General features: G+C 39.6%; 1 protein-coding gene across 1 annotated transcript in view; it reads right to left on the reverse strand.

The window, feature by feature from the left end:
• Positions 1 to 14,961, reverse strand: part of LOC144201655 (MAGUK p55 subfamily member 7-like) — a 51,506-nt gene that overhangs the window by 29,604 nt on the left and 6,941 nt on the right. The window contains exons 2-5 of the mRNA XM_077724403.1: positions 10,223 to 10,317; positions 8,557 to 8,634; positions 6,959 to 7,039; positions 6,600 to 6,734 (exon numbers count right to left, since the gene is read on the reverse strand). Coding sequence (XP_077580529.1) covers positions 6,600 to 6,734; positions 6,959 to 7,039; positions 8,557 to 8,634; positions 10,223 to 10,317 — 389 coding nt within the window. The remainder of the gene's footprint in view (positions 1 to 6,599; positions 6,735 to 6,958; positions 7,040 to 8,556; positions 8,635 to 10,222; positions 10,318 to 14,961) is intronic.

Consider the following 14,961-nt stretch of genomic DNA (forward strand, 5'->3'; position numbering starts at 1 on the left):
AGGCCTTGGCCAGGAGCTACTTGTGGTGGCTGCAGCTGGACAGTGACATAGAATACTTCTTTATAGGACTAGGTGTTAAATATCCCTAATATTCAGCACATCAATTGACAGAGATTGGAGATATCGTCTTACATGGGGTGGGATTTGGCTAGGATCACGTGGTGCCACCTGCACGCCACATCATCAGTTGTTTGCCCCACACGTCATTGGGTGTTTCGGCCACTTATAACAAGACACCCTCTGCAGAGGTTGGCCCACCACAGGATGATCAGCCCCGGGTGTGTGGCGCAAGGTGGAACCACGCGATCAATTGGCAGCCCATGTTGCATCCTTACGTTTCAGCCACAGCCAGTGACTGCTCCGTTCCGCTGCAGTGGAAAGTTCTTTAATTGCCTTCCGTTGGGCCTGCCCCCTAATCCCTACTTCCTTCAGGAGCCTTGTGGTGGACTTGGCAACAAAGCCTCGACAGCCCACCTCCACCGGCCACACCTTTACGCTCCAGCCCCGCCCCTCTGCTTCAGCTGCTAAGTTGGTATATCGCAGCCTCTTCCGCTCAAATGCTTCATCGATGGCCTCTTCCCATGGGACAGTGAGCTCAACAATGAAGACACGCCGGCAGGATTTGGACCAGAGGACCAGATCGGGGCGCAGGTTGGTTGTTGCAATTTCTGGTGGGAAGGTGAGTCTCTGGGTGAGGTCCACCCGCATTTCCCAGTCCCGGGCAGCGTTCAGTGGGCCTGGATCCGGAGGAGATGTCTTGGTTCCTCTCTTCTCCCCTTCCCGAACAAAAGTTGTTTTCTGTGGGACTGTAGTCTGGAGAGGCAAGGCATTGGTGGTTACCCTCCTGCTCTCGAGTTCAGCAGCCAGGCACTTCAACACCTGGTTGTGGCGCCAGGAGTATCTTCCCTGCGTTAGGCTGGTCTTGCAACCCACCAAGATGTGTTTGAGGGTTGCCGGGGCTGCACACTGGAGGCAGGCTGGGTCCTCTCCATACCAGACATGTAGATTGGTTGGAGAGGGCAGGACATCATATGTGGCTCCAATGATGAAGCTTAGCCTATTGGCCTCCATGCTCCACAGATCGCCCCACGTGATTTTCCTCCTCTCCACACCTTCCCACTTCATCCAGCGGCCTTGCTGAGCCTGGGAGACCGCTGTGGCACATCTGGCTGCTTCCTCCTGGTGGCGCACTTCCTCCACCACCATGTGCCGCCGTTCAGCTGGGGCAGCCCTATGCCAGGTGGGTGTTGCTGTCTCCAACCCAAGGCCACCTCTGCCATGTTGGACATGACCCACTATATCCCGGTGTCGGAGGGCGGTCTTTGCCCCCGCAACTGCTGCAGATGGCCTCCATTTCCTCCCCGTTGCTAGGGTTGGAGCGGCACCTCTGACGAATGGATCCCGGGATTCATTGAGAGTCATCTCCAGTCTTGACTTGGCACATTTGTACTCCTCCGTCAGGCCTGAGATTGGTAGGGAGAGAACTCCAATATACTGTGCAACAATGTGAGGCCTATCAGAGTGTGAGGAAGCTACCAGCAGCAGCACCTCTACACTGCTGGCAGTGGCCGATTAGAGTTTGGCAACAAATACATATTGACTTTGCCACTAAAGATCAACACAATATTTTAGTAACAGTAGACAGTCATTCCAAATGGCTTGAGGTCATTGCCATGGCAACAACCACCTCAGACAAAGTAATTGAGGTGTTGCGGAACATCTTTTCGTCTTACGGTCTTCCTGAGGAGATTGTTTCCGACAACGGTCCTCAATTCATGTCACAGGAGTACAAAACCTTCTTGCTGAGCAATGGAATAAAACAAATTTTAGTACAATAGAGCTTCAGAGCGGGCAGTTAAGACAGTGAAAGCATCACTGCTGAAACAAGTGCTTGATGAAAGGAAACAAAATGTCACCATAACAATATGGTATATGGCAAGGTAAATAACGCAGACGATCCAACCAGTGACAAAATAATCAGTGGGGTTTAACTAAACCAAACAGGAACTAATTTGAAATGATGTGCAGCTGCGCAAACGCAACGGCAAGGCAGGAGTGACAAAAAAAGAGTAGGAACACGAACACCAGAACACAGGGAGAAAGCAATGGAAAAACACTAACAAGCAATCCTAACAGACAATTTTTAAATAACAGGAGTTTTTAAAAATTGAAGCTCCGAAAGGACAAACATGGGGAGAGGACTTGTTTGACCATGTGTCTGCTGTCATCGAAAATGTGAAGTTTCCTTGGATTAAGCTTGTCAACGTCACCACAGATGGTTGCCCAAATTTAACGGGGAAAACCGTTGGCCTGCTGAGGAGAATTCAGAATAGAGTGAAAGATGAAAAACCTGACCAGGATGTCATTTTCCTCCACTGCATAATCCACCAGGAATCTATGTAAATCGGTATTACAGCTGAATCATGTTGTAAATCCTATCATGAAACTTGTCAACTTCATACATGCAAGAGAACTTCAGCACCGTCAGTTTATTGTGTTCCTGGACAAACTGATGCGTAACACCAGGACCTCCTTTATCACTCCCGTGTGCGCTGGTTGAGTTTGGGTAAAGTCTTCCATTGTGTGTGGGAGCTCAAAGAGGTGATTGGCATGTTTTTGGAGCAACTGGAAAGGCTGATGAATTTGAGCAAAGAGAGTTGGTTTTGTGATTTTACGTTCGCTATGGACGTATTTTCACACTTGAATGAGCTCAACAAAAAACTGCAGGGCAAGGATCTGTTTGTGCAAGACATGTACTCAACTGTCAAATCCAAGCTGGCTTTATTCTCTAAGCAAATTTGAATAGGGCATTGACTAAATATCCTACACTAGTCACAATGAAAAAGGCCGGAGCAAGAGTGAAGAAATACAGAGTTCTTGGATGGCCTGCACAGAGAATTCTGCCGTCGGTTCTCGTATTTTGGCAAAATTGACAAGTCACTTCAGTTGGTGGCCTGTCTTCTGTCATAAGACCCCAAAAGTGCCCCAGAGGAGCTGCAGTTCGAACTGATCGACTTACAGTCTGACTCTGTCTTAAAAGAGAAGTTAAATTCTCTAAAACTCATTTACTTTTATGCTTCACTCAACAAAGCAGCATTTCCAAGGCTGCAAAGGACTGCACAGACGAAGCTGGCATTGTTCAGCACCTACGTGTGTGAACAGCACCATGAACATCAAAAAAGTCAGGCGCAGATCCAAGTTAACAGACCAACACCTCAGATCCATTCTGAGGATCGTGTGAAGTTGCGTAAAACAATAGCAAGTGCATATCAAAGGACATACATATTTCCTATTGGCTCTATGACAAATCCGCAGCCAAAAGTGACACTTAGTGACACCTATGATGGTGGTGACACTGATGATTGTAATATTGATTGAAGGTCCCTATGACATTTAACCGTGACACGGATTGAAAGATTATATGCAAAGGATTCGTGACATACAAATTCCCTACGACAAAGAACAACCTGTCAAAAATCATAATGATGTCTTTAACATGTCTCAGTGACTGTTGTACCTTTTTCATGACATCAATGCTGAAACTAAATAAAAGTGCGACTTGGGACTTGGGGAATGGGAGAAGGTCCGCAGAGCCGAGCGCATGTCCATAATGGACTCGCGCCTCCAACCTTCCCAGCCGCGCGGTTGCTTTAAAATACAACACAATCTCATGCCTCGTTTTTCCTTGGTGCATGGTTGGTAAGTATGGGATCTGTAACTTCAGACCCAACATTTAACTGGTGTTGAGACCTCTGGGACATGGAACACATGCTCTGCCATGTCCATCCTTTGGGTCTGAAGTTACAGATCCCATACTGATCGCCACACTAAAACTAAATCCAGACTTTGATGTGCTGGCTAAAAAAAGAGACTAACAACACTGTTCCCATTAAAATTACAAGTGTCTCTGTGATGCGTACATTCTCAAAATAAACAGTTCGCACTGATAAAAAAAATTATTCCGCCCCATAGACTGACTTTCTGCCACTATTTTGTCTGAAGGACAACCAAACTTTCCGTTCATTAAAATAGAAATTGATAGTAATTTAAAAAAGGAAAATTTTATTCCTTTGATTTTCCTTGTTTTAAGACTCCTTCCAAAGACAGATGTTTTTTAATGCCTATTTTCATTTTCATTTGAAACCAAAGCACACGTTTACTCTATACCCTAAGATGTGTATTTCTTTTCTTTAATAAGGTGGGGTTACCATAGCAATCCATCCATCTGCTCCTGACCTGGCCCCTTTGTCAAATGTTAGACCCCATTGTGGCCTACGGATTAAAAAGATTGCCCAGCCCTGTCCTAAATCAAGGTCAGCAGTGCCTCATCCCCATTATAAGCAGTGTTGATGGTGAAGCACTTTTTCCTCCTGAGACATCGAATGGTGGACTACAATTTCCGTTACGTTGGCAGGCAAGCATTCTTCATGGCCTTGCTGAACCCTTCCATGTCCAGATTTTTGCCCCAGAAATCACCCAAGCCGTGTATTTTTTGGTGGACAACACACTAGACTAGTCGGCAATCAGCCGCAGGGAAGAGAAACAGACAGCCATTTGCACCCACCATCATACCACAACCAAGCAGATATTGATCCCCGCTTTCTCACACCGAAGTCAGACGTCTGTACCACTACACCATCAGGAGGCCCGATTTGGTTTCATTGTGAAAAATATTTGTCGGCAGCCCGACAGATGAGTGGTTAGCATGTCGCCCTCAGAGCTCTGGAGTGGAGGGTTTGATCCCAGGTGGGTCCTCACTGTATGACATCTTCATGTTCTATCCGGGCTTGTGTGAGTTTTCTCCGGGTACTCTGGTTTCCTCTCATATTACAAAAACATGCAAGGTAGACTGGTTGAACACTGTAAATTGGCCATAGGTATGAGTGTGAGCATGAATGCTTGTCCGTCTTCTTGTACACTGCGATTGGCTGGCCACCAATTCAGGATGTCCCCCCCTGGATCCCTGAGTCAGCTGGGATAGACTCCAGTAACCCCTGCTACCCTTTTGAGTGGTAAGTGGTTCAGAAAAAAGAAAGAATGAAAATATTTTATCCCCAAGAAAATAATAATGTTCTTGGGAGATGTGATATAAAAAGAAATGCTTTTATATTTAAAATCTAGAGCTGGGCGTTATGAAAAAAATGTTAGCACAATAAAAAATATTAAAGTAACTATGTTACCTTACTTTATAAGAAAAAACTATATGATATATGATTTTAAATAGTATTTTTGTTGTTCTGTTGTGAAAAGGTCATAATGAAATCTGCAGATGCCGGTCTTTTGGTCGCCGGTCTTTTGGTCGCCGGTCTTTTGGTCGCCGGTCTTTTGGTCGCCGGTCTTTTGGTCGCCGGTCTTTTGGTCGCCGGTCTTTTGGTCGCCGGTCTTTTGGTCGCCGGTCTTTTGGTCGCCGGGCTTTTGGTCGCCGGTCTTTTGGCCGCCGGTCTTTTGGTCGCCGGTCTTTTGGTCGCCGGTCTTTTGGTCGCCGGTCTTTTGGTCGCCGGTCTTTTGGTCGCCGGTCTTTTGGTCGCCGGTCAAATGGTGACAGAGAGTTTATTGTTGAAGCCAGCTCTCAAAATTATATTCATGAGACAGTTTAATATCTAAGAGAGAGAGTTTAAAATCTAAGAGAGAGAGTATAATATCTAAGAGAGGGAGTTTAATATCTAAGAGAGAGAGTTTAATATCTAAGAGAGAGAGTTTAAAAAAAACGGCGACCAAAAGACCGGCGACCAAAAGACCGGCGACCAAAAGGCCGGCGACCAAAAGACCGGCGACCAAAGGTCCGGAGACCAAACGTCCGGAGACCAAACGCCTGGTCACGGAAAAATGACTTGAAAAATCCCAAATACACTTAAATACTACTTCTCAGAAAGTGACAAAGAACAGTGACTCCAATGTTTTTGTCCAAAGAAAAACAATCAATTTGGTCCAAGAATTTAAATAACTAGGAATCAATCTTGACTTCCAACTTGCCTTTAAACTACAGATGAAAAACATGCTAAATAAAATTAAACTCAATTTGTCCAATTTTGAGAGCGAGAGATTACCTGGTTGATCACTTACAACAGTAAACTCTCTCATGATTTTAATTTTGAGAGCGAGCGAATCCGGTGACCAAACGTCTATTCAACGAAACATCCGGGGACCAAGTGTCCGTCGACCAAACGTCTATTCAACGAAACGTCCCGGGACCAAGTGTCCGTCGACCAAACGTCTGGTCACGGTAGTATACAGCATAATCAGGCGTTTAATGGGTTGCTCAGAGAGGAGGAGGATTATTTCTTCCCCAGACGACAAAAATTGTGTTTTTTTCCTGACTCTTCTTCTGAGCGACAGAATACGGGATTTGGAGGATTTGATCTTCATCCTGGCCCATAGCGTCAACTCACCCATCCTCTTTAGCTTTCGCACTCATAACTAGGAGAAACTTAAGAGTGTTAAACCAGCCTACCCTGCATGTTTTTGTGATGTGGGAGGAAACCAGAGTACCCTGAGAAAAACCCACACAATACAAACTCCACACCCTAGAAATGTAAGGCCGATGCGCTATCCACTCCACCACTGCAAAATCTCAATAATAGCTGATGTATGTTACTGACCAGTGGCTCTTTGCTTTTAAGCAGACTGACAATCTTTATTGAATCCTCTTCATCATCTATTATGCCATCAGGTACTTCTGGCAGAAGAGGCTCATAATTACTCTGAGCGACTGCATCATGAACATGCAAAAGGCACTGAATAAAAAAAAGACAAACAGTACAGTCAGCACGTGGAAGATAATCCTTAATAATTATTATGTGATTGAAAGCAAGGAATGTAGTAATTTTGACCTATGTCCTGCATAAGAAGATATAGATACACAGACATACATACACACACATGCACACACACACACACACACACACACCTACATATATATAAGGTGTCTTTAGCTAAACGTAATAAATGGAAACTGCACCTTGAAATGAGCTTTGGAAAAAACGGTAAACAATTCTTTGACTTCGTGTCTCCATATATGGTGGATAAGATCTTCAAATAACTAGAAATCAGGGTTGGGGAGGGAAAGGGAGAAAAAATATTTTAGCGGCTGAAGATCACTTTATTATGTCAACATTATTGAGCGTGCATTTATATTAGTGCGACACAACAGCAGTTTTTTTTAAAAGCCATGTTCAATTGACATGATGCAAATGCTCCCCCCAACATTCATTTTGATCCTAGTTCTTCAATCTTTGAGACTCCGATGGTAAAATCTATGGCAGGGAAGCATATACCGGGGTATGTCATGGATTTGTTTTGCAGCAGAACCAAAGCATTATTCCTCAGATTGAGGCTGAACTGTTTCCAGTATGCGGTGTTTGATTGACAATATAAACATTTGTACTAAAGAGGAAACCACAGCAATCACACCAGGAACATAAAGTTGCCAGCTATACTAGTTTCATAATACTTGCATAACCACCTTCGTAGTTGTGGCTAGTACAGCATTGTGGACCAGTCATTCTTTTGTACTGCCAGATAAGTTTACTTTTATTTATTTGTCGAGTAAGAGGCCAAATATGTACAGCCTGATCTAGCCATTACATTACCACTTTTGATGTGAATTTGGGGTCATTGTCCTGTTGGAACACCCAACTGCGCCCAAGACCCAATCTTTGAGCTGATAACTTTAGGTTATCTTGAAGAATTTGAAGGTAATCCTCCTTCTTCATTATCCCATTTACTCTCTGTAAAGCACCAGTTCCATTGGCACAAAAACAGCCCCACAACATAATACTACCACTACTGTGCTTGATGGTAGGCAGGTGTACCTAGGGTTAAAGGCCTCACTTTTTCTTCCCCAAACATATTGGTGGGCATTGTGGCCAAACAGCTCGATTTTGGTTTCGTTTGATCACAGAACTTTCCTCCAGAAGGTCTTATCTTTGTCCATGTGATCAGCAGAAAACTTCAGTTGAGCCGTAAGATGCTGCTCTTGGAGATCACACTGTCAATTTGCTGAAAGACATTTAGCCGACTGACGTCTGGCCGAGGGCCAACTCACCGAGGGGGCATCTGCCCGAACGTGGAATTAGCCGAACGACTAATAAGCCGACCGAATATCCAGCTGCAGGACATTTTGGCGAAGTGCTCTAGCAGATTTTATCACTTTTTTGTTAACCCATAATAAAGTCATAAAAGTACCAAACTTCATTAAAAATGTACGTGACAAAGAAGTATTTGTTCCAATCACTATCAGCGAAAAATCAGACTTGTAGAAATAACTGGAAACATAAGACTCTCTGTTCTTCACAAGTGTATGTAAACTTTTGACCACATCTGTATATGATGCAGATACAGATTAAAAATGATTTATCTGCTTCTAGATACAATTCATAGAGTTCAGGGATATAATTTCCTTTGAACTGCTTGCCCCCCAGGTATTGCTTCTGTGTGACTCTAACAGCTTCAGAGGAGCAAACTATTTAAACCGTGACAAATCTTTCCCATTATCTGTGCATTCATCTAGATGAAGTATGACAGTCTGCAAAAAAATGTTTTGGAAGAGTTGCTTACATGTGATGCGAGACTGGATGCACGATCTTGAACAGGTTCAGGTGTTCGCCTCACAAAATGTCTTAGTTGCTCATGGATCTGTGAAGTCATATCAATGAATTATCAAATTCACCATGCATAAAAAGACAATCGAGTGCAACATTGCTATTGCTTGTGAATTTATATACTTTTTCAACGTAACTTGTTCACGTCTTAGACATAAGATGGTAAATCTGTCTTTATTAGCTAGAACAGTTTTCATGTGCCTGCCTCATAAGAGTTGTGTACTTTCAGTATGGTTTTGTACATTGTTTTTCTCTTGAAATAATGTAGCATGACAGTAAAATTTTGAGAGAATAGTGATACAAAAACAATTTAATATGCTCCCTGATGCAAAAATCATGTCATCATGATTTGAATAATTTATGGAGATTGAATACCAAACAGGAAGAAGTCAGATAAAAGGGGGGGGGGGGGTGTTGTCATGGCGACAGCAAAGAAAGAACGGGTGTGTAAAATGGCTTAAATGAGAGGATGGGAAGTACAATTCCCAAGCACCATTTTTCATGTTGCACTAGAAATATAATTGTTTTTCTTCTTCCTCATTTCAAGTAGAATGACAGGATTTAAACAACATTGATAGTTTAAGCAAAAACGTTGTTTGAAAATAGATAACAATTAACCGACATTCAAACTAACTGAGTGTCGAGGAGAAATATTTCTTATAATCACATGAATTCTTTCATTTCTTTAAAATTATGTTTATCTATATGTAGCTTCTTGATATCTTTTAGTTTGGGGACAGAATGTCTGTAGAAATTCCCCTTTTACAGAACTAATTCAGTTACCCAAGCAGCAAGGCCCAAAAGGGGACACAATGGTTGCTCTGTTCCTGGCTATTGTGATGAGCAAGGAGAGTTCACACCTTATTGTTCTCAACTCATCTCCTTGGGATGGGACATGACTTGAGTTACACCCACTTGTTCTTTTGCATCTAGTCTGAAAAGTGGACGTGCCTTGACAGCGGATCTCTCTCTCTCTCAGCAACCCAAAAGCCACTGTGCACCAGAAATAAGGGGTCTGGGGCTGTTTCCGTAGCTTAGCCAGCGCTATTACAGGTCGTATTCATCAATAAATAATATACATATGCCATATAATATATATGCACATACGCACCCACGCACGCGCGCACACACACCCAACCACCCACATACACCCCCCCACACACAAATATATACATATATATATATATATATATATATATATATATATATATATATATATATATATATATATATATATATATATATATATATATATATATATATATATATATATATATATATATATATATATATATATATATATATATATATATATATATATATATATATATATATATATATATATATATATATATATATATATATATATATATATATATATATATATATATATATATATATATATATATATATATATATATAAAAAGATACAGAGATAGAGATAGACATTCTGTGTCTTCCTCTTTCTGTCAAACTTCCTGACTCACCCAGTCACTCACCAACTCACGAAAGCCCACATGCGCACACCCGCAGCCACACTCACTCGCAATCTAGAGCCACACTTTTTCAGAGAGTCTAACAAACATACTGTAAATTATATAGTATTGTGAATTCATCATCACCTTAAACAACAGATGGAGCTTCCTCTTCATCAAGGTGGTGTGAAGGAAACGGTAGTCTTCCTCTTGCTCGATTTGAGACACAGTGCCATACATCACTGAGGGCAGGATGAAGAAGTCAGTATATTAAATTGTGGACTTCATGTGGGTTGGATCTTTAGCCCGATACATGTGTACCAAAATATATTCATGAAAGTATTCATAGTTATCATAGAGTCAAAACATTCATAATCATCACTAAAGCCCATAACAGATGACAACGGATCATAGACTTCCTCACTGATAGACCACAATATGTGAGACTCCAGGACTGTACGTTTGATGCAGTAGCCTGCAGCATGGGGGCCCCACAAGGCACAGTGCTCTCCCCACTCTTCTCCCTCTACACATTAGACTCCAAGCATAATACAGACACCTGCAACCTCCAGAAGTTCTCTGACGACACCGCTATTGCTGGACGAGTGACGGACGGGAACGACCTGGATAATGGAAAGTCATCATAGCCTTTGTTGACTGGTGTAGGCAAAACGACCTCTACATCAACAGCAATAAGACAAAGGAAATTGTCATCGACTTTCAGAGGAGTCCTCAACTGACAACTCTGGTGAACATCCAGGGTACAGACATTAAAATCGTGGAGAATTTTAAGTACCTGGGTGTTCATATCAACAACAAACTAGACTGGTACACAAACATAGATGTCCTGTATAAAAGGGGCCAGAGCCGCCTCTACCTACTGAGGAGTCTACGGTAATTTGGAGTGTGCAGGAAACTGCTGAGGACTTTCTACGACACTGTGGTGACATCTACAGTGTTTTATGCAGTGGTCTGTTGGGGATGTGGGAGCAGGGAGAGGGACAGGCTGAATAAGGTGATCAGGAGGGCCAGCTCAGTTCTGGGCTGTCCTTTGGACTCTGTGGAGGAAGTGGGAAAGTGGGGATACTGACCAGGATGATGACCATCATGGAAAGCACCTCCCACACCCTGCATGAGTCTCTGGAGTCCCTTCAAAGCTCTTTCAGCAATAGACTGCTGCACCCTAATTGCAGGAAGGAGCGCTTTGACAGATGACCTTCCTTTGACCTTTGACGCTTTGACCTTCCTCCCATCAGCTGTCATGCTCATTAACAAAAAATGGCTGTGTGTGTATGCATGTAAGAATATATATATATATATATATATATATATATATATATATATATATATATATATATATATATATATATATATATATATATATATATATATATATATATATATATATATATATATATATATATATATATATATATATATATATATATATATATATATATATATATATATATATATATATATATATATATATATATATATATATATATATATATATATATATATATATATATATATATATATATATATATATATATATATATATATATATATATATATAGATATATATATATATAGATATATATATAGATAGATATATAGATAGATAGATAGATAGATAGATAGATAGATAGATAGATAGATAGATAGATAGATAGATAGATAGATAGATAGATAGATAGATAGATAGATAGATAGATAGATAGATAGATAGATAGATAGATAGATAGATAGATAGATAGATAGATAGATAGATAGATAGATAGATAGATAGATAGATAGATAGATAGATAGATAGATAGATAGATAGATAGATAGATAGATAGATAGATAGATAGATAGATAGATAGATAGATAGATAGATAGATAGATAGATAGATAGATAGATAGATAGATAGATAGATAGATAGATAGATAGATAGATAGATAGATAGATAGATAGATAGATAGATAGATAGATAGATAGATAGATAGATAGATAGATAGATAGATAGATAGATAGATAGATAGATAGATAGATAGATAGATAGATAGATAGATAGATAGATAGATAGATAGATAGATAGATAGATAGATAGATAGATAGATAGATAGATAGATAGATAGATAGATAGATAGATAGATAGATAGATAGATAGATAGATAGATAGATAGATAGATAGATAGATAGATAGATAGATAGATAGATAGATAGATAGATAGATAGATAGATAGATAGATAGATAGATAGATAGATAGATAGATAGATAGATAGATAGATAGATAGATAGATAGATAGATAGATAGATAGATAGATAGATAGATAGATAGATAGATAGATAGATAGATAGATAGATAGATAGATAGATAGATAGATAGATAGATAGATAGATAGATAGATAGATAGATAGATAGATAGATAGATAGATAGATAGATAGATAGATAGATAGATAGATAGATAGATAGATAGATAGATAGATAGATAGATAGATAGATAGATAGATAGATAGATAGATAGATAGATAGATAGATAGATAGATAGATAGATAGATAGATAGATAGATAGATATAGATAGATAGATAGATATAGATAGATAGATATAGATAGATAGATAGATAGATATAGAGATAGAGATAGAGATAGAGATAGAGATAGAGATAGAGATAGAGATAGAGATAGAGATAGAGATAGAGATAGAGATAGAGATAGAGATAGAGATAGAGATAGAGATAGAGATAGAGATAGAGATAGAGATAGAGATAGAGATAGAGATAGAGATAGAGATAGAGATAGAGATAGAGATAGAGATAGAGATAGAGATAGAGATAGAGATAGAGATAGAGATAGAGATAGAGATAGAGATAGAGATAGAGATAGAGATAGAGATAGAGATAGAGATAGAGATAGAGATAGAGATAGAGATAGAGATAGAGATAGAGATAGAGATAGAGATAGAGATAGAGATAGAGATAGAGATAGAGATAGAGATAGAGATAGAGATAGAGATAGAGATAGAGATAGAGATAGAGATAGAGATAGAGATAGAGATAGAGATAGAGATAGAGATAGAGATAGAGATAGAGATAGAGATAGAGATAGAGATAGAGATAGAGATAGAGATAGAGATAGAGATAGAGATAGAGATAGAGATAGAGATAGAGATAGAGATAGAGATAGAGATAGAGATAGAGATAGAGATAGAGATAGAGATAGAGATAGAGATAGAGATAGAGATAGAGATAGAGATAGAGATAGAGATAGAGATAGAGATAGAGATAGAGATAGAGATAGAGATAGAGATAGAGATAGAGATAGAGATAGAGATAGAGATAGAGATAGAGATAGAGATAGAGATAGAGATAGAGATAGAGATAGAGATAGAGATAGAGATAGAGATAGAGATAGAGATAGAGATAGAGATAGAGATAGAGATAGAGATAGAGATAGAGATAGAGATAGAGATAGAGATAGAGATAGAGATAGAGATAGAGATAGAGATAGAGATAGAGATAGAGATAGAGATAGAGATAGAGATAGAGATAGAGATAGAGATAGAGATAGAGATAGAGATAGAGATAGAGATAGAGATAGAGATAGAGATAGAGATAGAGATAGAGATAGAGATAGAGATAGAGATAGAGATAGAGATAGAGATAGAGATAGAGATAGAGATAGAGATAGAGATAGAGATAGAGATAGAGATAGAGATAGAGATAGAGATAGAGATAGAGATAGAGATAGAGATAGAGATAGAGATAGAGATAGAGATAGAGATAGAGATAGAGATAGAGATAGAGATAGAGATAGAGATAGAGATAGAGATAGAGATAGAGATAGAGATAGAGATAGAGATAGAGATAGAGATAGAGATAGAGATAGAGATAGAGATAGAGATAGAGATAGAGATAGAGATAGAGATAGAGATAGAGATAGAGATAGAGATAGAGATAGAGATAGAGATAGAGATAGAGATAGAGATAGAGATAGAGATAGAGATAGAGATAGAGATAGAGATAGAGATAGAGATAGAGATAGAGATAGAGATAGAGATAGAGATAGAGATAGAGATAGAGATAGAGATAGAGATAGAGATAGAGATAGAGATAGAGATAGAGATAGAGATAGAGATAGAGATAGAGATAGAGATAGAGATAGAGATAGAGATAGAGATAGAGATAGAGATAGAGATAGAGATAGAGATAGAGATAGAGATAGAGATAGAGATAGAGATAGAGATAGAGATAGAGATAGAGATAGAGATAGAGATAGAGATAGAGATAGAGATAGAGATAGAGATAGAGATAGAGATAGAGATAGAGATAGAGATAGAGATAGAGATAGAGATAGAGATAGAGATAGAGATAGAGATAGAGATAGAGATAGAGATAGAGATAGAGATAGAGATAGAGATAGAGATAGAGATAGAGATAGAGATAGAGAGAGAGAGAGAGAGAGAGAGAGAGAGAGAGAGAGAGAGAGAGAGAGAAGAGAGAGAGAGAGAGAGAGAGGAGAGAGAGAGAGAGAGAGAGAGAGAGAGAGAGAGAGAGAGAGAGAGAGAGAGAGAGAGAGAGAGAGAGAGAGAGAGTGAGAGAGAGAGAGAGAGAGAGAGAGAGAGAGAGAGAGAGAGAGTGAGAGAGAGAGAGAGAGAGAGAGAGAGAGAGAGAGAGAGAGAGAGAGAGATAGAGATAGAGATAGAGATAGAGATAGAGATAGAGATAGAGATAGAGATAGAGATAGAGATAGAGATAGAGATAGAGATAGAGATAGAGATAGAGATAGAGATAGAGATAGAGATAGAGATAGAGATAGAGATAGAGATAGAGATAGAGATAGAGATAGAGATAGAGATAGAGATAGAGATAGAGATAGAGATAGAGATAGAGATAG

The sequence above is a fragment of the Stigmatopora nigra genome, chromosome 9 (assembly GCF_051989575.1).
Source record: "Stigmatopora nigra isolate UIUO_SnigA chromosome 9, RoL_Snig_1.1, whole genome shotgun sequence".
Lineage (NCBI taxonomy): Eukaryota > Metazoa > Chordata > Actinopteri > Syngnathiformes > Syngnathidae > Stigmatopora > Stigmatopora nigra.